Here is a 23,975-nt window from a genome sequence, read left to right as displayed (position 1 = left end):
ATATTAAATAAACATAACTATATATAAAATTACATCTAAACGTATGTACGTTTCGTTTCAAAGACGGGAGGACAGTAAATATTGAAGACTCTGCCATAATCCCGTTTTCTCCGGTTTTCCTCCGCTTTAATTTACACAACCGGAAATGGACGAGCATCCTTACGTCAAATGCGGAACTTATGCGTGCATATAGCCCATTTAACACTTGCATGGACTGTTGTACGGACAATTTAGTTTGCATAAGTGCGTGAATCCGCATTTAGAGACTGACTCGTTGTGTAAAAATAATATTTCTTTTAATTTTTTGGAAAATCATTCACTTTCCTGTGTGTGAATAAGGAAAAGACTTCCTATCTTTGAACAAGTTCTGATTTCCCTGCCATTCCTGGACAGTCCAACGCCAGCCCAGTTCTCCAGTGAGGTAAAATGTAAACATTGAGTTATGATGTGAATATTTCTCAGGTATGTTGATTGAAAAAAAATATCTGATGTGAAATGTAATATTCATCATGTACTGCGGACTGAACTGATCCTCACCTGAATATTCTGTTGAAGCTGTTGTTGTTTTTTATTTTGTTTGACTTGAGTATTTCTGCATTAAGGAGAGAGACTGAACTTAAGCTTGAAGCTAGGTTAAGCTTTAATTCTGTGATTGTTTTTTTATATATATTCGAATGTGATGTGAAACAAAAGTTCATTTTTTGCATTTACAATCATTTCCTTTATTTTATTTAGAATAAACACATCTACCATTTCTGTCATCTTGGAGTAGGGGCATTCCTCCTGTCTTGTAGGCTGATAGTAGAAAAGGGGGTTAATTAATTTTATTATACTCTGGGAAGCTACCGTGTACACTTTAAGTTCTAGAGTCGCCTTCTGATCAGTCATTGCTGAAGAACACAGTTGATCAAGACAGATTAAAACATACTTATTATAATAAGTACAGGAGTTAATTGTCCTAGAGGTGGGGACTTATGATCATTCTTAGGCGCGCGCACATGATCATTCCACACACCCTCGCGCGCGCGATTGATCATCATTCCACTTGATCTGCTCTTGCTTGCTGCTTTTGATCGCTCGAACAAATGTTATTTTTGATTTTTTTTTTGTTGTATAGTTCACTTGACTAGAGACATCACTTAATTTATTTAATTTATTGTGGTTAATTAATGTTGTAGCTGACGCTGGAAGGTCAGCTCAGGGGATGATATTTTGGTGATTTGAGTGGTTAATGTTTATTTTGACTTTATAGTTTATTTTGTGATTTCATAGTTTAAATGTGTATTTCTGTATGGTGAATTTCTTAATTTGTTTGCCGTTTGTATTTTATTATTATTCTATCGTTGAAGTTGAGGTCATGTGATCCTGTGTGTGCTGATTAATTCAGCTGGACGTGTTAGCGTCAATGTAATGATGTGATGTGAAACTAAGACCGCAGGATAGTGCTCCTGACTTAAATCTACTGTTGGTTACCAGGCGAATACGGTAAATGTTTTAATACTTTGTATATTATGTTGGTTTGTGTTTGTAGTGGTGTTGTGTGTAAAATTATGGTTTGGTTTTCCTTTGTGTCTAGTTTTCACGGTGTCTCTGGAATAAATAAACAAAAATGGACATCAGTACTTCGGAAGCGTGGACTGTTTGTAATCAGCGAGTAGTTACAGTGAAAACGTAACCTAATTCCATTCTACCGACTATGAGATGTGCTTTGGCGGTGATCCTCCAGTTTCGGCGAGCAGCCTGCCACTTCCAAGTCTCTGCACGCGGATGAACTGTTTTCCGTGGTGATCGCCGATGCTGCTGTCTTCGGTGTGCGGATCTGTTGTGCCTTCCTTGGACTTCGCGTGACGTTCGATTGTGTCCCGTGGTGAACTTAAAGGACTTGGCGTGCAGTGTTTGCCTTCTATGATGGACCGTTGCGAGCTTTAGTGTGCAAATCTGCTACATGACCGTCAATGGAGGATCTTCTCACGCAACTTTGTGTCAGCTGCGTATCAGCAGGTTAGATGTGCAATGTCAAATGATCCTTTTTGTAAATGATGGATAGTTTTAAGTAAAAAAAAAAAAAAAAAGTTCCAGAGATAACTGATTCTTAACTGCATGATTGTAATGTGTTTAAGATTTCTTAAGTAGATAAATGTCTAAGTGTTAAGGGCATTTAAGTTAATTTGTTACTCAGTCTAAGATTGTTTCACTACTATCTATTGCGATCATAAACGTCATATTTTGTACTATTTGTAAAAGCACAAATTTTTTAGAAAAATGTCAGTCCAGGGTGAGTCAGCTGAACAAAATGATTCTCCATTATCAGAGCAAGTAGATTTATTGGCAGAGAATTTGGATGGTGTTGTGAGGCCTCGACATGTATCATGTGCATCATGCACCGAGAAATCTGAGGCAAGGCGTAAAGAGCTTAATTCTGTGTTATTAGAGACGACTGAAATCAGAAAATCCTCCCGTGATAAACGTTTAACTCCAAAGATGCAGGAGTTAAAAGAGCAAGAACTGATTCAAAAGGAGAGGAAGTTTAAATCTGTATATGAGAAATGGAAGTCTCAAGCCAGAGATGTTCGTTCAAAGTTAAAACGTGAGTGCTCTGAAAAAGACTTGTGTGACATGATGGATGAGGTTGAGAGGCAAGAGTTTGAATTGAAAGAGTTATATGATAACATGCGACTCCAAGCACCACCAAGCCAAGAAACTAGGAGAAAAATTGATGCATGTTCGGCTGTAACGGCAGACTTGATGAAATTAATGAGGGTACGCATGGTGGAAGATGGCATAGAATTTGATGCTGAAGCTGAGAGAGCAAGGTTACGTATGCTACTGGACTGCGAGTACGCTAGGTCTATATATGGATCCACGGTGGGTAGAGCTACGGTCGTTAGCAATCATTCTAAACCTGCATCGGAGTCTGAAAGCATTTCAGCTAAGAGAGCAGAGACTGCCGCGCTGTTGGCCGCGAAAAAGGCTGAAGTGGAAATGGAGGCTGACATCGAAGCACAAAGGCAGCAACTGAAGAAGCTGGAAGATCGTAGAGACATTGAGGTTATGGAGGCAAGGCTCAGAGTGTATACTGAGGAGGAGTCAAGGATAAAAAGTCAACGGTGTGATTCAGTATGTGACGTGAGTAACCACAGCCCCCTGGTTCCTAACACATGTTTGAATCAGCAAGTTACAAGAAGTGAAGTATCCTTAGTACAGGCCTTACAAGGGTCTATGGCTCTATCTCGACTCCCAGCTCCAGAACCCTTTGTATTTTATGGCGACCCATTGAAGTTTATAGAATGGAGCACCACCTTTAAAGCTCTAATAGAGGGACGGTGCTCAAATCCCGCAGATAAGCTCTTCTACTTACAGAAGTATGTTGACGGTGAGGCAAGATCGGCTCTGGAAGGTAGCTTCTACAGGAAAGATGAACAGGCCTATCAGCAAGCGTGGGAGAAGTTGAATGCCAGATATGGTCACTCCTTTGTGGTGCAACGTGCCTTTAGAGAGAAACTTAATAGGTGGCCTAAGATTGGTGCAGCCGAGTACGTCAAGTTAAGAGAGTTCAGTGACTTCCTACAATCATGTAGTGATGCTTTGCCGCATATTAAGGGTCTTCAAGTGCTGAATGATTGCGAGGAAAATCAGAGGATACTGGCCAAGCTTCCTTTCTGGGTGACAAGCAGGTGGAACCGTTATGTCACAGAACAGCTGGATAAAGACCAAGATTATCCAAGCTTTAATCAGTTTGCCTCATTTGTATCAAAAGAAGCACGCATAGCGTGCAATCCTGTGTCATCATTGTATGCACTAAAGACTGTTGAAGAGAAGCCATCTAAGGAAATAAAGCGTTCAAGAGTAAACACGTTTGCAACCACTGCGAAGGCTTTAGATGCAGCATATGCTACGGCTGAATTCAGTGACCTTACCGACCGTGAGACTGAAGAGACTTGTAGGAAGAAAACTACCTTTGTGAGTGGCCTAAATTCAGTTGAATGTATGTTCTGTGATGATCGTCATTCTATTCAGGAATGTCCAAAACTAATGGAAAGGGAAGTAGAGGAAAAGAGGAAGTTTGTCATGGAGAATAAGTTGTGCTTTGCATGTTTAAGAAGAGGGCATGGCTCCAAAGACTGCAGAAATAGAGCTGTGTGTGGGTTATGCAAGAAGCGCCACCCCACTTCATTACATGAAGATCGTCAGCCAGAAAACAAGTCGTCTCCACGGATAGCTTTGCAGACGGAAGAGAATGCATTCTCTCTAACATGCTGTACGAAGGGTGGAGAAGGTGATATAACATCTATGATTGTCCCAGTATGGCTGTCTTTATCTAACTCAGAGTCTGAAGTCTGTGTATATGCTTTACTAGACACCCAGAGTAGTCACACATTTGTGGATCAGGAAGTGTGTGAAAGCTTGCAGGCATTAATGGAACCGGTAAAACTAAAGCTTTCCACAATGATGGAAAAAGACTCTGTTGTAATGAGTCACAGTGTAAGTGGACTTCAGGTTAGAGGATTTTCTTCGGACATCCCTATCTGTCTGCCTCCTGTTTACACAAGAGACTTTATTCCCTTTGTGCCCACACATATTCCAACCTGCGAAACAGCTAAACGGTGGAGACACCTAGAGGTGATCGCTAATGAAATGCCCGTACGGATGGATTGTGGAGTAGGTCTATTGATCGGCTATGATTGCTCCAGAGCACTGATGCCACGACAGGTCATCACTGGTGGGGATGAAGAGCCTTATGCCATCAAGACGGACCTTGGCTGGAGCATCATAGGAGGAACTCCAGGATGTGTAAACTCCAAGTTTGGGACTGGTTTATGCCATCGCATATCAGTCAGAGAACTCCCCTCCGTGACACCTGCCACTGTTATTAGGGCACTTGAGCTGGATTTTATAGATATTTCATCCGGTGAAAAGAGTAAATCACAAGATGATATTCAGTTCCTGCAGGTAGTAAAAGAGGGTGTCTATCAAAATGAGTATGGCCATCTTGAGATGCCTCTTCCTTTTAAAATACGGCCTCAGCTTCCAAATAATAGGAGTCTTGCATTAGGACGGTTGAAGCACCTCAAGAGGAAACTGGACAAGAATCCTCAATTCAGACAGGACTATGTGAAGTTTATGGAAGATGTCTTCAGAGATGGAGATGCGGAAATAGCAAATGAGCAACCAGACCCGGGTAATGTGTGGTATATTCCCCATCAAGGCGTCTATCACCATAGGAAACCAAATAAGATCAGGATAGTCTTTGACTGCGCCGCTAGGTATGAAGGTACCGCGTTAAATGACCATCTATTGACAGGGCCTGACCTTACCAATGGATTGACTGGAGTGCTTTGCCGTTTCCGTAAACACCCTATCGCTGTCATGTGTGACATTGAGAAAATGTTTCATAGATTTCATGTTATTAAAGAAGATCGGGACTATCTGCGTTTTCTGTGGTGGGCAAATGGGGATACCGACGCAGAACCCAGAGAATATCGCATGAAAGTACACCTTTTTGGAGCATCATCTTCTCCAGGCTGCGCCAATTATGGCCTGAAGTATCTCGCCAATATGAATGAGAGTGAGTATCCTTTGGCAGCGGGGTTTATCAGGAACCATTTTTATGTGGACGACGGCCTTGTAAGCCTGGAATCTGTTGAGGTAGCAATCAAGCTGGTGAAGGAAGCTCAGGCCGTGTGTGCTAAGGGAAAGCTGCATCTTCACAAGTTTATTTCAAACAACCGAGAAGTGTTGGAGTCAATCAGTCCGTGTGATCATGCTGCTGAAGTAAAGAACGTTGACTTTCACCATGACTTTCTTCCAGTACAAAATGTCTTGGGCGTAAGGTGGGATGTAGAGAATGATGTATTCACATTCAAGGTTGTTCTTGAAAGGAAACCTGCGACACGACGTGGAATTCTGTCCATGGTGGCTTCAGTCTATGACCCTTTGGGGTTTTTGGCCCCATTTGTCATATCTGGCAAGAAGGTCCTGCAGGAGATGTGCCAGAAGGGCATCAGTTGGGATGAACCGTTACCCTCTGAACTGAGACCAAGGTGGGAGAGTTGGTTGAATGATCTGCCCAACCTAGGGAAGGTACAGATTCCACGATGTTTCGCCCCTCCAAATTTTGGGCCGATTCTGAGCATTGAATTGCACCACTTTTCTGATGCTAGCAGTCAAGGCTATGGGCAGTGCTCTTATATCAGATTGATGAGTGAAAGTAAGATACATTGTGCTTTAGTTATGGGTAAAGCAAGAGTTGCTCCCATCAAAGTTGTCACTATACCAAGATTAGAGTTAACTGCAGCAGTCATCTCTGCTGCTGTTAGTAGTACGTTGAAAGAGGAGTTGGCACTCAGAGTCGATAGAGAATATTTCTGGACAGATTCTCAAGTGGTCCTTGGCTATATCAACAATGAAGCAAGAAGATTTCATGTCTTTGTTGCTAACCGGGTCCAGAGAATTCGGGAGGCCACCGATCCAAGACAGTGGTATTACATCAATACAGAAGAGAATCCTGCTGACCATGCCTCGAGGGGCCTTACTGTAGAGGAGTTGATCAGTTCAAACTGGTTGACAGGGCCCAGATTCCTCTGGGAGAAAGAGATATTTGCTAAACAAGGAACGTTGGAGCTGTCGGTGGGAGACCCGGAGGTCAAGGCTGTCCAGGTATTGAGGACCGAGATTATGACTGAGGTGGATTTTCAACAGCGACTATCACGACTATCAAAATGGACTACAGCTGTGAATGTCATTGCTCGCATCCAAAGATTAGCAAGGAAGATGAAGACTCCAACATCTTTAAATGTCGAGGAGAGGAGGAGGGCCTCATTTACTCTTATTCAGCTTGCACAACAGGATGCTTTCAAAGAAGAGTTGAATGTACTCAGTCAGGACTCGGGCAGGCTGCCTTCAAGCCATCCTCTGTATCAGCTTGATCCATTCATGCAGGATGGAATAATGAGGGTGGGAGGACGATTGAGGAGGGCATGTGCTCCTCTTGAATTACGATACCCAGCAATCCTTCCAAGTAATGGTCTGATCACATACCTTGTATTGGCACACTATCATCAAAAAATTCAACATCAAGGCAGGGGACAGACTCTGAATGAACTGCGAGCCAATGGCTTTTGGATCATGGGTGGCAGTAAGGTGGTAGCGCACTACATACGACAGTGTGTTCCTTGTAGGAGAGCACGTAGGCCGCCAGAACAACAACGGATGGCGGACTTGCCCCATGACCGAACTGACCCCTCCCCGCCATTTACCTATTGTGGCATGGACTGTTTTGGTCCTTTTTACACCAAGCAAGGTCGTAAAACACATAAACGATATGGCCTTCTTTTTACTTGTCTTTGCTCCAGAGCAGTCCACGTAGAGATGTTGGAGGACATGACGACTGATGCATTCATCAACGCTTTACGGTGTTTTCTAGCCATCCGTGGAGCTGTCAGACATATTAGATCAGACCAAGGAACAAACTTCATGGGGGCAAGGAATGAGTTGAAGAAAGCTTTAAAAGAAGTGAGTAAAGAGAGAGTGGCAGCATATCTGGCAGAGAAGCAGTGCGATTTCTGCCTGAATGCACCCAGTTCAAGTCACGCTGGAGGTGTCTGGGAACGGCAGATTCGAACTGTAAAGGGTGTGATGAGTTCAGTTTTGGCACTAAGTAGTGGAAGACTTAATGATGCCTCTTTACGTACATTCTTCTATGAAGCTATGTCAATAGTCAACAATCGGCCATTGACAGTGGATGGTCTCAGTGATCCTACAAGTCCAGAGCCCTTAACCCCCAATCACCTGCTTACCATGAAGTCGTCTGTCCCACTTCCTCCTCCGGGTGCATTTGTTAAGGAAGATCTTTATGCAAAGAAACGTTGGAGGCAGGTGCAGTATTTGAGTGAACAGTTTTGGAGCAGATGGAGGAAAGAATATCTTGCTAATATCTCTCTAAGGCAAAGATGGCATGCACTAAGGCGGAATGTGCAAGTGGGGGACATTGTCATTGTTAAGGAAGAGGAAACTCCCCGCAACGAATGGAGGTTGGCTAGGGTCGTTGAAGTTTGCAAGGCTGATGATGGACTGGTACGGAAAGCTAAAATACAGATTGGTGATCGGAAGTTGGGGAAAAGGGGTGAACGCCTCACTAAACCCTCTGTTATTGAACGACCCATCCAAAAATTGGTAGTTCTTGTAGCAAAAGGTGAAAATTAATATCTTATCACTCATTAGAAGTTGAATCATGTTAGTACCATGCTGTGATATGTTGATTTGTGCTGCCCTAATGCTGGTTGACAGTAGAATGTGAAGAATGGTGAACAATTTGTTCATTTTAACAGAAGATTGTGTAATTATGAAATATGAACCTTTTTTTGTGTTTTTTTTTGTGTTTTGCCTTTTTTGCCGATTTTCATGTTTCCTGTTGGAGCTTGGAAATTACCATTTGATTGGTTGTGTTTGTTTCTTATCACTCAATGGTAATTTGGTGGGAGTGTAGCTGACGCTGGAAGGTCAGCTCAGGGGATGATATTTTGGTGATTTGAGTGGTTAATGTTTATTTTGACTTTATAGTTTATTTTGTGATTTCATAGTTTAAATGTGTATTTCTGTATGGTGAATTTCTTAATTTGTTTGCCGTTTGTATTTTATTATTATTCTATCGTTGAAGTTGAGGTCATGTGATCCTGTGTGTGCTGATTAATTCAGCTGGACGTGTTAGCGTCAATGTAATGATGTGATGTGAAACTAAGACCGCAGGATAGTGCTCCTGACTTAAATCTACTGTTGGTTACCAGGCGAATACGGTAAATGTTTTAATACTTTGTATATTATGTTGGTTTGTGTTTGTAGTGGTGTTGTGTGTAAAATTATGGTTTGGTTTTCCTTTGTGTCTAGTTTTCACGGTGTCTCTGGAATAAATAAACAAAAATGGACATCAGTACTTCGGAAGCGTGGACTGTTTGTAATCAGCGAGTAGTTACAAATGTGTACTGTGATTTAATGCATTGTTATTCTTACCAGATACTTTTCATTGGCCTTAATACATTGTTCGACAAACGAGGCGGTGCTCACTTGAATTTATTTTTTTCATAACAGCTAAAATAAAATCATCTTTTAAAACTGTAGAAGGTCTACTTTTTTCATGTAAAGTAGGCCTCACAATAGGCTAACGAAAAAACATTTTCTTGCTCATTTGAGCAAACACACACTGAAAAAATAAATGTTTGGGCTCCTCCGTGACCGTGAGTGAAGATATGGTAGTGACATGGGTTTGTGTTTTTTTTTTTTTTTTTTTCTCGCAACTGCGACTTTATTTCTCACATTTCTGACTTCATCTCTCGCAATTGTCAGATAAAGAGTCGGAATTATTATTTTATTCAGTGGCGGAAACAAGCTTATATAGATTTCTGAATTTTGGCGCATTTTTATATCAATAGTGTTGACATGGCAACTGAAGTCAGCTTTATTTATATAGGGCTTTTACATTACAGATTGTTTCAAATCAGCTTTACAGAGATAATAGGAAAATGTTTTATGTTGTAATAAGTTTGTTTAATAGAAAATGTCCCCAAAGACATCGGCGTAGAAAGGCGACAGTGGCACTGGAACCAAATCTCCATCAGTGACAGAACGGAGGAAAAAAAACTAGTAAACACACTAAGAGTGTCGTCATGCTGGCATGCGTGGAAGTATTTAAAACAACAATAGCCTATTTGTGAGACAACTAGCCAATCGTGTGTGTGTGTGTGTGTGTGTGTAGGCCTATCGCTCTCCACTAAAATCTCGGTTGACTCTTTTGACTCGATGCTGCAAACGGCTGTGAAGTAAATAAGCGGTTCTTCACAACACACACTCGATATTTAACTCGCCTTACTTACACTTTCCTTTCACTTTCATGATTTCATTAGTGACAATAGCGCCCTCTTGTGCTCTACATATTCAAATAATGTCATAAATGTTAATACCCATAGGACTTTCTTCTGAAATGTGATCTTTCCTGAGAGTAAAATATAGAAATTACGGTTGAAGAGCTCATATTTTATGGAGTCATTTTCACTGGCTTAAATGCACATCACTGTACACTTTCCAAATATGAATAAATGTTTGTTCTGCAACACTATATATATATGTATATAGTCATGTGGTTCTTTAAAACATTTCTCTGCTGTTTTCAGCACTGAAACATGAACAGTGCAGTGACGCAGATGGTTTAATTTGTCTGTTTCTGACGCGAGCCTATGTCTTGAATCAAATAAATAAATGTCCAAACCTTCAGAATCAATTTCAATTTCCTTTTATTGTCCATTTGGCATTGCAAACAACAAAATAAACTAAAATAAAACTCTAAACCAAACACATATGTTAGGCATGAGCGCACAATCCAATTCCATAATGTTTTAATAGTGTATATAAAGTTTCATGATTTCAATTGCAACGCATTCTCACCCCAAGGCGTCACCTTTGACCATGCTTCAATATTTGACGTTTTAGGCGCCCTTTAGCGTCACTTACATGTCTAAAGGAAAGCGTCAGTTATGCTACGTTCACACCGGACGCGAATCGCGCGTCAAATTCGTGCCTGACGCGTCTAGTTTGACGCTTGACCACTAGTGTTAATTCGCGTGTCAAGAGCGAAACTGGCGCGCGTAAAGTTTGAAGCTAAATTTACGCGCGTCAGAATCAAAATCCGTTGGCGGCCATTGTTTTTATGTCGACCGAGCATTCATCAAGAGTTACCGCTCTGTATTTACTCTGGAGAGCAGAACAGCGGCGTGGGGATCATCGTCGCCGTATATTTGTGTCCACCGGACCCTTCAGAGCCGAACCGTTTGGCGAGTTTCACCGTTTGCTCGCTCCAGGAGCTGCGCTGGATGACGGCCGCTGTCAGTGGTACTTCCGCCTGTCACGCGCCCAGTTTGATGACCTGTTGTCCCGCATCGGAGCGAGGATCACCCTCGCCCGGCCCCTCATCCATCTAATCTAGCTGTCATTTATTTTTGTTTTGATAATAAATAGAGCCAGCCTTCAAACGTTATTAACCTGTCCTGTGATTTTTTTCTCTCTCTCACGTCCAGACACGAATTTATGCACATATGTTGATTGTCTTTACATCATAATACTATTTCTAGATATGGAATGAATAACATGTCTCGTATATAGAAATAATGTTTTAAGTGATGAAACATTTGCTTTGTTGTGCATAATCCCACCATGCATTTAGTCATATTAACAAAATAATTTACTGAAGCATCCAAACACTTCACCACGTGAGCAAGCAGCAGGCTCCTGATTGGTTAACGCGGCGCGAATTCACGCCAAAGTTCAGATTTTTCAACTCGGGCGGCAGACGCGAATTCGCGTCAAGCGCGTGAATGCACAACGCTCAATTCGCGCCAACTTGACGCGCGAATGAGGCGTATTCGCGTCTTCCGCGCCGCGCTCCACGCCTCATTCGCGCCGCAGAAATTTTTCACGCGCGTAAAGCGTCTTTGCATTGACTTAACGTTGAAATCATCCGCGCCTGACGCCCTATTCGCGTCCGGTGTGAACGTAGCATTAGAGGACGCGGTTAGGTTTAGGTGTAGGGTACACGCGATCCCAGGGCGTCATCTAACTGACGCTAAAGGGCGCCTAAAGCGTCAGATATTGAAGCATGGTCAAATGCTTCCAAAGGCGTCAGTTAGGTGACGCCTTGGGGGTGAGAATGGGCTGTCAATTAATTAGACAAAAATATTGACACCATGTAACTGTAACTGATTATAAATATATTTTTAATTTGTTTTGTGATGTCTTGTTTTGTAGTGCATGGGAACGGACCAAAATGTACATTACATTTTAATACATTGCACTAGAAATGATCAGTGATCTGCTGTTGAATCAAGTGAGCTCCAGTGGATGGAGCTCTTGTCAAACCGGCACAGAGATTAACCTGTATACTTACAGATGGAGGCGGAGCATCTTCACAGAACACAACCATACATTTGCTGGCTGTCATGAAATGCTTTCAGTGTAGCAGAAACGGACAACAATAGAGCACAGAGACTAAAGAGGTACTATAATAGTTATTCATTAATGGATAGAGGTTTGAATAATCAATGCAATCAAATGTTTAACAGTAAGATATTATATAAACATAGCATTTGGTTAAAACAAATACTATCCAACTTTAAGAATGCTTGGTTCAGACAACAGACCACATGTAATTTGTTCTTTTTCTTTGTCCAATGGAAGGCTAAAATGGATGATCTGAGAATAGTTTTGTTGGGTAAGCAAGGTGCAGGGAAGAGCGCTTCAGGGAACACTCTTCTTCGTAACCGGTCCTTCCACTCAGCGGCCAGCTCAGAGCGAGTCACTAAAGCTTGCTCACTGAGCTCGTCCACTGTAAACGGGCAAACAATCAAAGTGATCGACACTCCTGGATGGTGTGATTCTTCTCAATTTGAAACTGACATCAAGCAGGATATCATTAACATGTCCCATCCTGGCCCACACGTGTTCCTCCTGGTGCTGCCCATCGGCAGATTCACCAATGAAGAGATAGACACAGTTATGAGTATCCTGAAGGAGTTTGGTGATGAAGTCACCAAATACATGATCGTGCTGTTCACCAAAGGGGATGATCTGGAGGGCAGACCCATTGAAGACTACCTGAAAGAAGTCCAGTCAGATCTGAAGACAATCATTCAGTTATGTGGAAGAAGATATCATGTCTTCAACAACAGAGACAAAAACAATGTCCATCAAGTCTCTTCTCTTCTGGAGAAGATCAATACGATGGTGGCGTGTAATGAGGAAAAATATTTCACGACAGCGACAGCTATGTATCCAAAAGTGAAACTTTGCATCAAGAAGGATGAACAGAGTGAAGACTTAAGACAACAGATTAGGAAAGAAGCAGATGATTCAGTACAAAATAAAAGTCTATCTGGAAGTGAAAACGGGGGCCAAAGAAACAGATGTGATGCTGAGGAAGGGGACGGAAATGAACAAGAGTCTTGGAACAAGGAGAGCACACAAAGCACAGAGCGCCAGGGTTTAAAACAGACAGTGAGAGAAGAAGGGGACAGAGATCTGTTAAAGGTTTCGGAGGAACATGATGACAAAATGAGTGGACACAGTTATGGTGTTGATGGAAGGAGACATGTGGAAGACGATACTAGAAAAGAGCCGAAGGACATTTTAAAGGAGAACACCACCCTAAAAATAGAAATAGGGGAACTACGTAGAGAACTGGAGAAGAGGGAAGGACAAATAATGGAAAAAATGCAACAGGATGAAAAAATAAAACATGATCAAAAGGACATTATAGAAATATTGATGCAAGAAAATGAGGAGGAAAAACTGAAAAGTATGGCCATCCAGAATGATGTTGTGCAGATGGAAAAAATGTTTTCCGAGCAAATAACAACAGACGAAAAAACAATAATAGACCAAATATCTGCTGTTTTTAGCAGACTTCGACAACTTTTTGAAAATGCATCTAAGTAAAAACTGAAAAGAGACATGCTTGCCTTCAAAAGGGGGATTTAAGCTTGAATAATTTAACAAATTAATTATAAAGAGGAGATCATTAAAAAGACATATCATGAAGATCTGACTTTTTCCATGTTTAAGTGTGGGTCTGCTGTACATCTGCCAAGTCAGAAATTTTGCACTGTTAAAATTAAAATAATATGCTTGATTTACTTAAAAAAATATGTTTGTTTGTTTTGCATAATTTTATTATGTAGATCCAGCAAGACAAGTCTTTGTACAAACTACTTAATTTTTTCTGTTTGTTGAAATAAAATTTTCACATAAAGTTAACTTAATTTTAGCATTGCTCTTGTCATTTGTGTGTGTGTGTGTGTGTGTGTGTGTGTGTGATCTACATAACTTTAAGAGTGATTGAATCCAACAAATTTCATTTCCTGAATTTCATAGCTTTCCACTTGTCAGCAGTTTTGAACGTGAGCACTGCAGAAAGAGCTGGGTCTGGGCAGTGCTTAACGAACATCATGGTTAGATCTTCAAGGTTGCGCCCCTGCCTCTTTATCCCAAGACGTCATATAACTGACGTTTTGGGACGTCTTTTGACCATACGTCAATATTCGCCTTTTTAGGGCCCCCTTAAACGTCGGTAGATGAGGTTATGGGATCCTAACTCTACCCCAGACCTAAACCTAACCCTAAACCTAACTGACGTTAAAGGTAAAGCGTCAGTTGTATGACGGCCCGGGATCGCCATCTACCGATGTTTGTTTAAGGGGGCCCTAAAAAGGCGGATATTGACGTATGGTCAAAATACGTCCCAAAACGTCAGTTATATGACGTCTTGGGATAAGACTGTGTTAGCCTCTTTAAGCACTCCTCTGCCACGTCAACAGCTTTATACAAGCGAATCCAGCAGTGGCGGATCTAGAGGGTAGCAAGAGGTCTTGGCAATCCCTAATTGCTTTAACAAAACGCATAAAAACACTGTTAAACAATAGTAGTTATTGTTTAATCATGCCCTTACACACTACAAAGGTTTTTAATTCACAACAAGAATGAGCCCAGTGCTACGGAGGCGTATTGCATTCACTTGAAGAAAAAAAAAATCTACTCTGTTTTTCTGAATTAACGAGTTAATTTTTCACGAGAAAAAATTTTTTTTGCTCTGTTTTTCTGAATTAATGAGTTAATTTTTCACGAGAAAAAAAATTTGCTCTGTTTTTCTGAATTAGTGAGTTAATTTTTCATGAGAAAAAAAATTTTGCTCTGTTTTTTCTGAATTAGTGAGTTAATTTTTCATGAGAAAAAAAAAATTTTGCTCTGTTTTTCTGAATTAATGAGTTAATTTTTCATGAGAAAAAAAATTTTGCTCTGTTTTTCTGAATTAGTGAGTTAATTTTTCATGAGAAAAAAAAATTTTTGCTCTGTTTTTCTGAATTAATGAGTTAATTTTTCATGAGAAAAAAAAATGTTGCTCTGTTTTTTTGAATTAATGAGTTAATTTTTCATGAGAAAAAAAAAATTTGCTCTGTTTTTCTGAATTAATGAGTTAATTTTTCATGAGAAAAAAAATTGCTCTGTTTTTCTGAATTAACGAGTTAATTTTTCATGAGAAAAAAATGTTTGCTCTGTTTTTCTGAATTAATGAGTTAATTTTTCATGAGAAAAAAAAAATGTTGCTCTGTTTTTCTGAATTAATGAGTTAATTTTTCATGAGAAAAAAATTTTTGCTCTGTTTTTCTGAATTAATGAGTTAATTTTTCATGAGAAAAAAAATTTTGCTCTGTTTTTCTGAATTAATGAGTTAATTTTTCATGAGAAAAAAATTTTGCTCTGTTTTTCTGAATTAATGAGTTAATTTTTCATGAGAAAAAAATGTTTGCTCTGTTTTTCTGAATTAGTGAGTTAATTTTTAATGAGAAAAAAGTTTTTGCTCTGTTTTTCTGAATTAATGAGTTAATTTTTCATTAGAAAAAAAAATTGCTCTGTTTTTCTGAATTAACGAGTTAATTTTTCATGAGAAAAACGTTTTTGCTCTGTTTTTCTGAATTAATGAGTTAACTTTTCATGAGAATTTATTTTTGGTGTTTTTCTGAATTAACTCATTAATTCAGAAAAACAGAGCAAAAACTTTTTTTCTCATGAAAAATTAACTCATTAATTCAGAAAAACAAAGCAAATTTTTTTTCTTCAAGTGAATGCAATACGCCTCCGTACAATACGCCTCTGTACAGTGTTCAAACAAAACTGTGCATTTTTAACAAAGTAAAAGCATAATTTATTTTAAAAAAGTACAATAATTGTGCCCAAGATGCAGTGGACTACAAGTATAAAACAGCGGACAATACTCCAGTTCTTATTATAATTAAAACCTACAATCACAGTCCACAAATGACCCTCCTGGTCTCTCCAGTTCATTTCCCTCCTGTGCACTACTTTTGATTTAGAAAAAAGCTGGCAAAATCCCCACTTTTGGTTAGGCTCCAACTACTTTCTTCAACTACTCTTGCCTGCAAAAGTCAATATGTGAAAACCTCTGGTTATCCTTACATTACACTGTAGGGCCATATAGCTAATAAGTAGCTTATAACAAATATAAAATCAGAATTAGGCCCTCAAAAATACGATTCATTTTGGAGAATAACAGAGCAATTTCACCATTGGCGTTCAGGCCCTAAAGATTTAGCACACCAGTAATGTTTAGACTACTTAATCCTATTGTATTTGTTATTTCCCCAGTTATAACCTGGTTTCATTGAGTGATATACACACTACATTGAATGCAACAAATAATTACTGTTTTTTTTTGTTTGTTTTTTCAACTCATGCAACTCTTTACATTCGATTATCATGAAAACAAATCTCAGAGAACGGTTGACTATGTACCGATGTTTTATTAGACCAAAGGTTCATTGTTCGCCGGAGTTCTCCTTTAATCAGGATAAATGTGACAATTTCTCTCTGGAAGAAGATATTATCAAAATTGGAGTTTTTATGAAATGAAAAAAGGATAAATAAACAATTTAAATAAATATGTTAAAGATTTATTATACTATTTTTTTGAGACATGGCTCATTTGACCTCACTCGCCTTTACTGTAAATCAAAGGGGGAAAGAATGGTATGTGCGCACATTCATGATTTGATTATAGTGGAATATAAAACCCAGTTATTGAGGTGGAAAAAAACAAACAAACCCAACCAGTTCTGCCATGGAAACACAACATCTACTGATGAGATCTGCTAACTGACAATAAAGGGCGAGTGTTTTGGCGAAACAGATACCCTCCTCATGTGACCGTTGCTTTGGTCTACATAATTCTCCACACGCTCGTCATGAATAAAATGTTATACATTACAAAAACATCTAAACAGAAAACAACCCTGCATCAAAAACCCTCATTAAAGCCTCATCAAAGCCCAAAAAAAAATGCTATAATTGAAATAATAAATATATTAAATTAAATTGGTTTACAATGAAAATACATACATTAAATAGATATCAAATAACTAACAGTTAGAATTAATTAAGGTAAATAAGCACAATTCCTCACATTAAGAGGACTGTGAACATACATTGTAATAAATTGTAATAAACTCCTCTTTTCTTTGTTTTTAGTCAGTTTCAATTTCAGTTTATAATATGACATCTAACAAAACTGTTCATATAAAAGTGGGATGGACTAAGCCGTCCCTTTAAAGCTCTCTGGTTTCTCACTCTGGAGTCAAAATGAATCAACAAGTCACAGGTCTGTAGCATATTTATTTCCTTACTTCAACCACAATGATTGAAGTTTTTCATCTAAAACAATATATTTATATAATAATAAAATATATAATAAGTTAAATTAATTTTAAATAGCATAACAATTTTTATTTTAAAGTCTCATGGCTTTGTTTGTGGAGTAAAGACAATGCATTATTTATTTATTTTTTTTTTTGCATTTTACTTTTTTTTCTATTCTATACAGAATTTAGGATTGTCCTAGTTGGTAAAACAGGTGTTGGGAAAAGTTCCGTCGCTAACACCATCCTTGGAAAACAGCATTTTCACAAAGCAGCGAGCTCTAAGTCTGTGACTAAGGAGTGCAGTAAGGCTAGCACTATTATTGATGGGAAAACAGTCACGGTTTTGGACACTCCAGGCTGGTGTGACACAGAGCTCTCCGAGGCCGAACTCACACAGGCGACAGTGAAATGCATCGACATGTCATACCCAGGGCCCCACGTCTTTCTTTTAATCTTGGCGATCGGCAATCGCTTCACAGCCGAAGAGAAGAAAACAGTCCAACAGATACAGGAGATCTTTGGGGAACGAGCGACAAGATACACAATGATTCTGTTCACAAGAGGAGACGACCTGGAGGAGGACATGAGCATTGAAAATTATCTGAAAGGGGCTGTAGAAGAACTTCAAGCCCTGGTTGCCAAATGCAATGGCAGGTATCATGTTCTCAATAATAAAGATAAAAGCCGTAACCAAGTGAGCGTGCTCCTGCAAAAGATCCAAGACATGGTGCAACACAATGGTGGTGAGTGCTACACAAACTCAACATACCAGCTAATGGAGAAATATAAGAAAAGAGAAGCTGAGTTAGAACTGGAAGCCAGTGCTACTCAAAAGAAGATTCAAGCCAGGGAAGCTGAGCTCCAAAGACGAATACAAACCATGGAACAGGAGCAGCAGCGTCAAAAGCTGAGAGAAGCACAGCTGCGGGAACAGTTGAGACAAAAGGAGACCGACGACGTTAGAGGAGGTTCTGTTGTGGTTTCTCTGCTGGAGCAAATGCAAATTAGTGCCAAGGCTGCTGAACATCAACAGAAGATTAATGCTGAGAGGCAACAACAGAGAGACGATCGGCTGGGACGTCTGCAGGGAGAGGAGACAAGAAGACAAAATGAAGAGTTTGCGCAAAGATGTAGAATTGGGAGTGAGAGGAAGAATTTTGAACGGGAAAAAAAAGACATTGAAAGAAGTTATAGAGCAAGAATACTCGAGCTGGAAGAGCAGAAGAAGCAGGCAGAAGCTGAAAGAGAGGAAATTTTAAAGAAACATCTCAAAAAAGCCAGGTGCATCATTTCATAAAAAGCTATTTATTATCAGTCCCTCCAGAAAAACGCGATTATGCGATCGCTGAATTCAATGCAAAATCAGCCAAAGTCCGCATATTTATGCAGGGGCCGCATTTTTTCAAATACGCCGCACTTTCGCCGCATAAATTGCCGATTTCCGTGCAAAATATGTGGGGTTTGCATAATTTCATAATCCTCGCATTTTCGTTGCAAAAAAAGTCACATGTATCTTAGCAGAAAGTTGAAAAATGTGCGTTTGCTTCACACAAGAGCAGCCATTTCCCTCTGTTTCCATGGGGACGTTATGAAGTGACGCAATTACGCGACGCCGGACAGACTCACGGAGGCGATTGACATCTCACAAATCGAACTCGTATAACTGTCTCACACGTTCTACCGTCACATCGTTACTTAATAAACAACATAAGATAAAAGAAGTAGCATCAAACAGAAATTACCCGCACACATGGGGCGTTTGAGACGCACATATAACACTGCAGAGAGTTCAACAGGGAGCGCGCAGCTCTTAAAGGGGCCACACCTTATTTACACTCGTTACAGTCTGAAATAAAACAAGATGAGAAATTAAATATTCCCAGCACTTTCTATGATGTAGTATGCTTGCTTATCAAAGGAAGTAATAAGAAATGACTCTTACATTAGCCTAGTGAGAACAGGATGTTGGGGGATAACTTTTTTTTCTCTTTTTTATCAAACCGCAATTTTTGCAAGTTCCCTCAATTTTTGCAAATTCCTGCAATTTCATCCCATAAAATTGCATAAATATCCCGCATATTCTTTCCATCGCATTTTTAAAGAAAACGGGCCACGTAATCAAGGATTTTTGCCCGCAACAATCACAAAAAAACTCCGCGTTTTTCTGGAAGGACTGAATACCATTATGGTAAATGTTATATATAAATCGCAAATTTTTTCACAAATTTTTGGAAATTACCACCACAAAATCAGTCATTTTGATCGCAAAAATCACAAAAAAAAAAATCGTGAAATCCTGGAGGGACTGTATTATCACTAACCCTGACCTGTCTGGAGGCAGGAGTGGGGGCTATATGCCCCAGAGGTCACCTTCGGACGACAGAATACACCCGTGCACTTTTTTTCTTATTGTCTCACCCCTTCGGGAACGTACTTAAATAATAGAAAGAAGGGAATACTGCATTGAACATGCACATACATGTTCCCATGTGAATGTATGTTCACACATTCACGGAAGGAGTTACAACAGATTTCTATTTCCTTGGATGTTTTGCTTCTGACTGTTAAATGAGAGAAAATGTTAAAATTGAGTGTTATTAAATGGTTTGCTCGATATTAATATGGAGGGAGATCTGTTAGTGTTTAATGTTCTATTATTTTTTATTTAAAATGTATGTTTGTGTTTTAGCAGTGTTGTAGTCGAGACCACCTCACTCGAGTCCGAGTCATCAAGTGCATAGAGAGTCGAGTCCGAGACCAGAGACGGTCGAGTCCGAGTCGAGACCGAGACCAGTGAGGGTTGATTACCTAATTTACTTTTATTTACTTAGAGAAATACTTTTTTTTTTTACTGAATTTACTTAGAGTTTAAAAAATATGATCAGTTTAGGGTAAAAAGGCCACATAGTAGGTGGTGTTGAAATTAATTTTATTACAATTTGTCATGCGAAAATCACTAATCAATGGGCGTGTCAATCAATTTAAAGAAATATTTTATTAACATACATTAATAATCATGAAAAATATTTTGAATTGAACTCGAGTGGACTCGGGAATAAGTCCGAGTCCTAAAAAAAAAAAGTTCGAGTACGAGTCCAAATGCACACGAGTCCATGACAAGACCCAAGACCATTAAAATATGGTCTCGAGACGAGTCCGAGTCTCGAGTACTACAACACTGAGTTTTAGGGGTCATTGTGCTGAAGAGTGAGCGCTGTGTTTATTTGTTTCACTCATTCACTCACACTAACATAAAAATGACCGTATTTAAATACGGGTTTGTCTTTAGCCACAAAATAAACCTGGAAGTGAACTTTAGTCAGATACGATCTTACAGTTGTTGTTTTGTTTTTCCGATTGCTAAACGACATTGAGCACAACTGGAGCTACATGTGCAAAACTCTAACTACAGTCTGCACAGCAACAGTTCATCTGGACCAAACTAGATCGTTTTTCATTGCTTGAACACAGTTCGGTACCCTTCTGCATTGAGTGATCTTCCTTTGAAATACTTGAGACTTTTATTAACATAATTGTCATTGCCTTCAATCATATTATTTTGACTCAAGACACGTTGGTTTATTGTTTGGATTTACATTTAGTTGATATTGTGAGAAATAATTAATTCTTTCATTATTTAACTAACTAATACATTGAGTGAATTGGATCCATGACTCATGGCCTCTTAACTCTTCTCTTAGTTACTGGACATTAATTGTAAAATAACTATTTAGAACTGCAATCAGTGCATACAGCATTCAGGGAGCTTTGAGTTCCAGTTCCCTGTTACGTAATAGCAGCTTTCTGACACAATTGATCAAATTCAGATTTGTTATAATATATCATGATGAGGCAGATAAAGAAAGAGAGCAAAAATATGTGTAAATGAATTACAGTAAAAAAAAAAAAAAGCTAAGACAGACAGAAAATGAGCTTTTATGAGAGATGGCCTCTTAAAAGAGCTGTTGGATTGAAGGTTGTTGTGGGAGATGATGGAGGAGTATGTGATCTGAAGGAACTGCAAGAGAGAATAAAAAATACTGAATTACAATTACATTACAAAAAGGTATTAAAGGCATGGCAAGTACTGTGTTTATTGTGGTAAAACCATGGCAAGTGTTGTGTTACTGTTTTAACTAAAAACACCACAGTGAAACGACAGTTACTCTGGTAAAACTGTGGTTACCAGGCTGTTGACAGTAAAACACAGACTGTGGTAAAAGCATGGTAAATTACTGTGTTTTAACTACAAATGCCACAACTAAGTGTAAAAAAAGCATGGTAAGTGTTGTGAAACTGTGCTTTAACTATATTAGTACACAATAAAAACACAGTTTACTGTGGTAAAAGCAGTGTCAGGTATTATGATGTTGTAGTGTGATAGTGTGAACGCTCTGAGGCGCCATTGCGTCACCATCTGTGATCGATAGACACACAAGTAAAGAGAGTTCAGTTCAACCACATGCGGTTTCCTGTCTTCAGTGTCAGAAGTTATTAAAATGATAAATTATTGATCAGCTGAAGCCCCCGGGAGCTGTGCTTGGACGGCCGAGCCAAGAACTGAAGAGGTTGGATCCAGCAATTTGAACTGTATCTTATCGCGAGTGTAATCTCAGAGAAGTCGGAGAAAAGCCTACCACTTTTCCGCATGGGAGACGACGCAATCAAGGTATTCAACACGTTTACATTTTATGATGATGTTGACGACTTCGAGACATCAAAAGAACTGTTTGCTAAATACTGCGAGCCTAGAAAAAAACTGGCATAGCCTACCTGAGGCATTTGTTCTTTATTAGAGCACAAGGCCAAACAGAGTCGATTATGTGACAAACTTTAAGAATAAAGCGAAGGATTGTGAATTTGGAGAACTTATACCGAGTCACTGATAAGCGTGCGAATTGTTTGTGGTATTACAAATGACCAGGGGTGCGTTTCCCGAAAGCATCGTTAGCCAACTATGGTCGCACGTTCCGTCGTTATCAGCATAGTTCAACGAGTCGGTGTTTCCTGAAACCATATCGTTCCAACAGACATTCGCAAACAGCATCGCAAAGTTGTGTGGTTTGAACGACAGCTCTCGACCTATGGTTAGACGCATCGTTTCTATATCGCAACACATTTGGAGGTAATAAATCCTTATCTTGAGCATAATGAGCAAGCTGACATTCAGTACAACCGGTGCCTTTTATTTAGAATACTTACAAATGGAATTTACTTCTTTTAGTTTGTCAAAAGATTCGAAGTAACGTGTTTGAAGAGTGCGCGTGTGCGAACGTGCTCTACTATGTAAGAACGAGCCAAATATTGAGTCTGGTAATAAAGCAAAACAACTGAGAACAATTAGAAATAGTCCTCAGATGACATGTCTGTAATTTACATAAAACAAATCTAGCGTTAATTGGATCTCAAACAGTTTCATTAAAAATAGTTATTACTCCACCACGTGCAAAATCAATGTGGTTGAAGGATACTTTGCGACAGTGGGTTTCGGGAAACTGTCGTGACTAGCTAGTTGATTTTTCCAACGATGCATCGTACTATATAGTGAAGCAGTGAACTACGTCGTTGTACGGGAAACGCGCCCCAGATCAGAGGCAGGTTGTTACCGTCCCAGATAGCAAACTGACATTGAATCAACGTGGAAATATGACATCGAAACAACGTTGATCTGACATAGTTTTGCTCATCGAATTAACGTTGAACCAACGTCAGACGCGTCATTCTTTCAAAACTAACGGAAAATCAACTTGAAATCAACGCGTTGTTTCAACGTTATGAAAGCAAACCAATTTTCGATTTTCATTTAGCTTTGAAGAATGCCGCGTCTGACGTTGGTTCAACGTTAATTCGATGAGCAAAATCAACGTTGTTTCAATGTCATGAGAGACGTCGTTTCCACGTTGATTCAATGTCAGTTTGGTGTCTGGGGTACGGGAATCCGATTTAACCCTAGGTCATATTTGCCGTGCCAGTGAAGTGAGTCGAAACCAATTAAAATCACTGCAAGAAGAAATTGAAATCCCAGTGTACAAAATTCACAAACAAAAGAAGTGAAAAAGGGAAAAGAATTTATGAAGCCAAATTAGTCATGTTGCACTAGGAGAATGCACAAGATGTGGATACAAACACGAACCAAAAAAAATGCCCTGCATACTGACAGATATGCGAAGCCTGTCACAAAAAGAATAATTATGCAAAGAAGTGCATGACTCGCGCACAAACAAAGAAACAACTAAGAATTCATGGAATCGATAAAGACGATGAAATAACGAGCCAAATATTGAGTCTGGTAATAAAGCAAAACAACTTATTAGAAATAGTCCTCAGATGACATGTCTGTAATTTATATAAAACAAATCTAGCGTTAATTAACGGTTACATTAAAAGTAGCCTAGTTAATACTCCACCACGTGCGAAACCAACGTGGTGGAACGATATTTTGCGACAGTGGGTTTCGGGAAACAGTCATGGCTACCTACCCAGACAGCAAACTGACATTGAATCAACGTGGAAACGACGTCTCTCATGACATTGAAACAACGTTGATTTTGCTCATCGAATTAACGTTGAACCAACGTCAGACGCGGCATTCTTCAAAGCTAAGTGAAAATCGAAAATTGGTTTGCTTTCATAACGTTGAAACAACGCGTTGATTTCAAGTTGATTTTCCGTTAGTTTTGAAAGAATGACGCGTCTGACGTTGGTTCAACGTTAATTCGATGAGCA

The 23,975-nt window shown here is 39.4% G+C and overlaps 3 protein-coding genes across 4 annotated transcripts; all 3 read left to right on the top strand.

The window, feature by feature from the left end:
• The first annotated feature begins 1,175 nt into the window (after window positions 1-1,175).
• LOC120477094 (uncharacterized) lies at window positions 1,176-8,937 on the top strand. Of its 2 annotated transcripts, none has more exons than XR_016155276.1 (2): window positions 1,176-8,792; window positions 8,884-8,937. XR_016155276.1 is itself a non-coding variant. In XM_089128999.1 (2 exons), exon 2 carries the CDS (start codon window positions 2,263-2,265, stop codon window positions 8,200-8,202), a length of 5,940 nt encoding a protein of 1,979 aa, XP_088985125.1. In that variant the 5' UTR covers window positions 1,176-1,485; window positions 1,577-2,262; the 3' UTR covers window positions 8,203-8,937. The 2 variants fall into 2 exon arrangements, 1 of the variants encoding a protein (XP_088985125.1); XM_089128999.1 differs by having other exon boundaries at window positions 1,176-1,485; window positions 1,577-8,937.
• Window positions 8,938-12,225: 3,288 nt separating this feature from the next.
• On the top strand, window positions 12,226-13,626 carry LOC120484917 (GTPase IMAP family member 4-like). The gene has a single exon (XM_039680362.2). It carries the CDS (start codon window positions 12,226-12,228, stop codon window positions 13,474-13,476), a length of 1,251 nt encoding a protein of 416 aa, XP_039536296.2. The 3' UTR covers window positions 13,477-13,626.
• A 3,564-nt stretch (window positions 13,627-17,190) lies between these two features.
• Window positions 17,191-19,694, top strand: LOC120484912 (GTPase IMAP family member 9-like). Its single transcript, XM_039680356.2, has 2 exons — window positions 17,191-17,209; window positions 17,432-19,694. The coding sequence occupies exons 1-2, from the start codon at window positions 17,191-17,193 to the stop codon at window positions 18,544-18,546; spliced, it is 1,134 nt and encodes a 377-aa protein (XP_039536290.2). The 3' UTR covers window positions 18,547-19,694.
• Window positions 19,695-23,975: the final 4,281 nt, after the last annotated feature.

Source organism: Pimephales promelas, chromosome 3 (genome assembly GCF_988280905.1).
Source record: "Pimephales promelas chromosome 3, fPimPro1.hap1.1, whole genome shotgun sequence".
In the NCBI taxonomy this organism is placed as follows: Eukaryota; Metazoa; Chordata; class Actinopteri; order Cypriniformes; family Leuciscidae; genus Pimephales; species Pimephales promelas.
The sequence above is the reverse complement of the archived record's forward strand: the minus strand, read 5'-3'. Positions and strand labels throughout refer to the sequence as shown.

Excerpts from the sequence above, each read along its gene's own strand:
- LOC120477094 (XM_089128999.1), top strand. The coding sequence starts at position 2,263 with ATGTCAGTCCAGGGTGAGTCAGCTGAACAAAATGATTCTCCATTATCA.
- LOC120484917 (XM_039680362.2), top strand. The coding sequence starts at position 12,226 with ATGGATGATCTGAGAATAGTTTTGTTGGGTAAGCAAGGTGCAGGGAAG.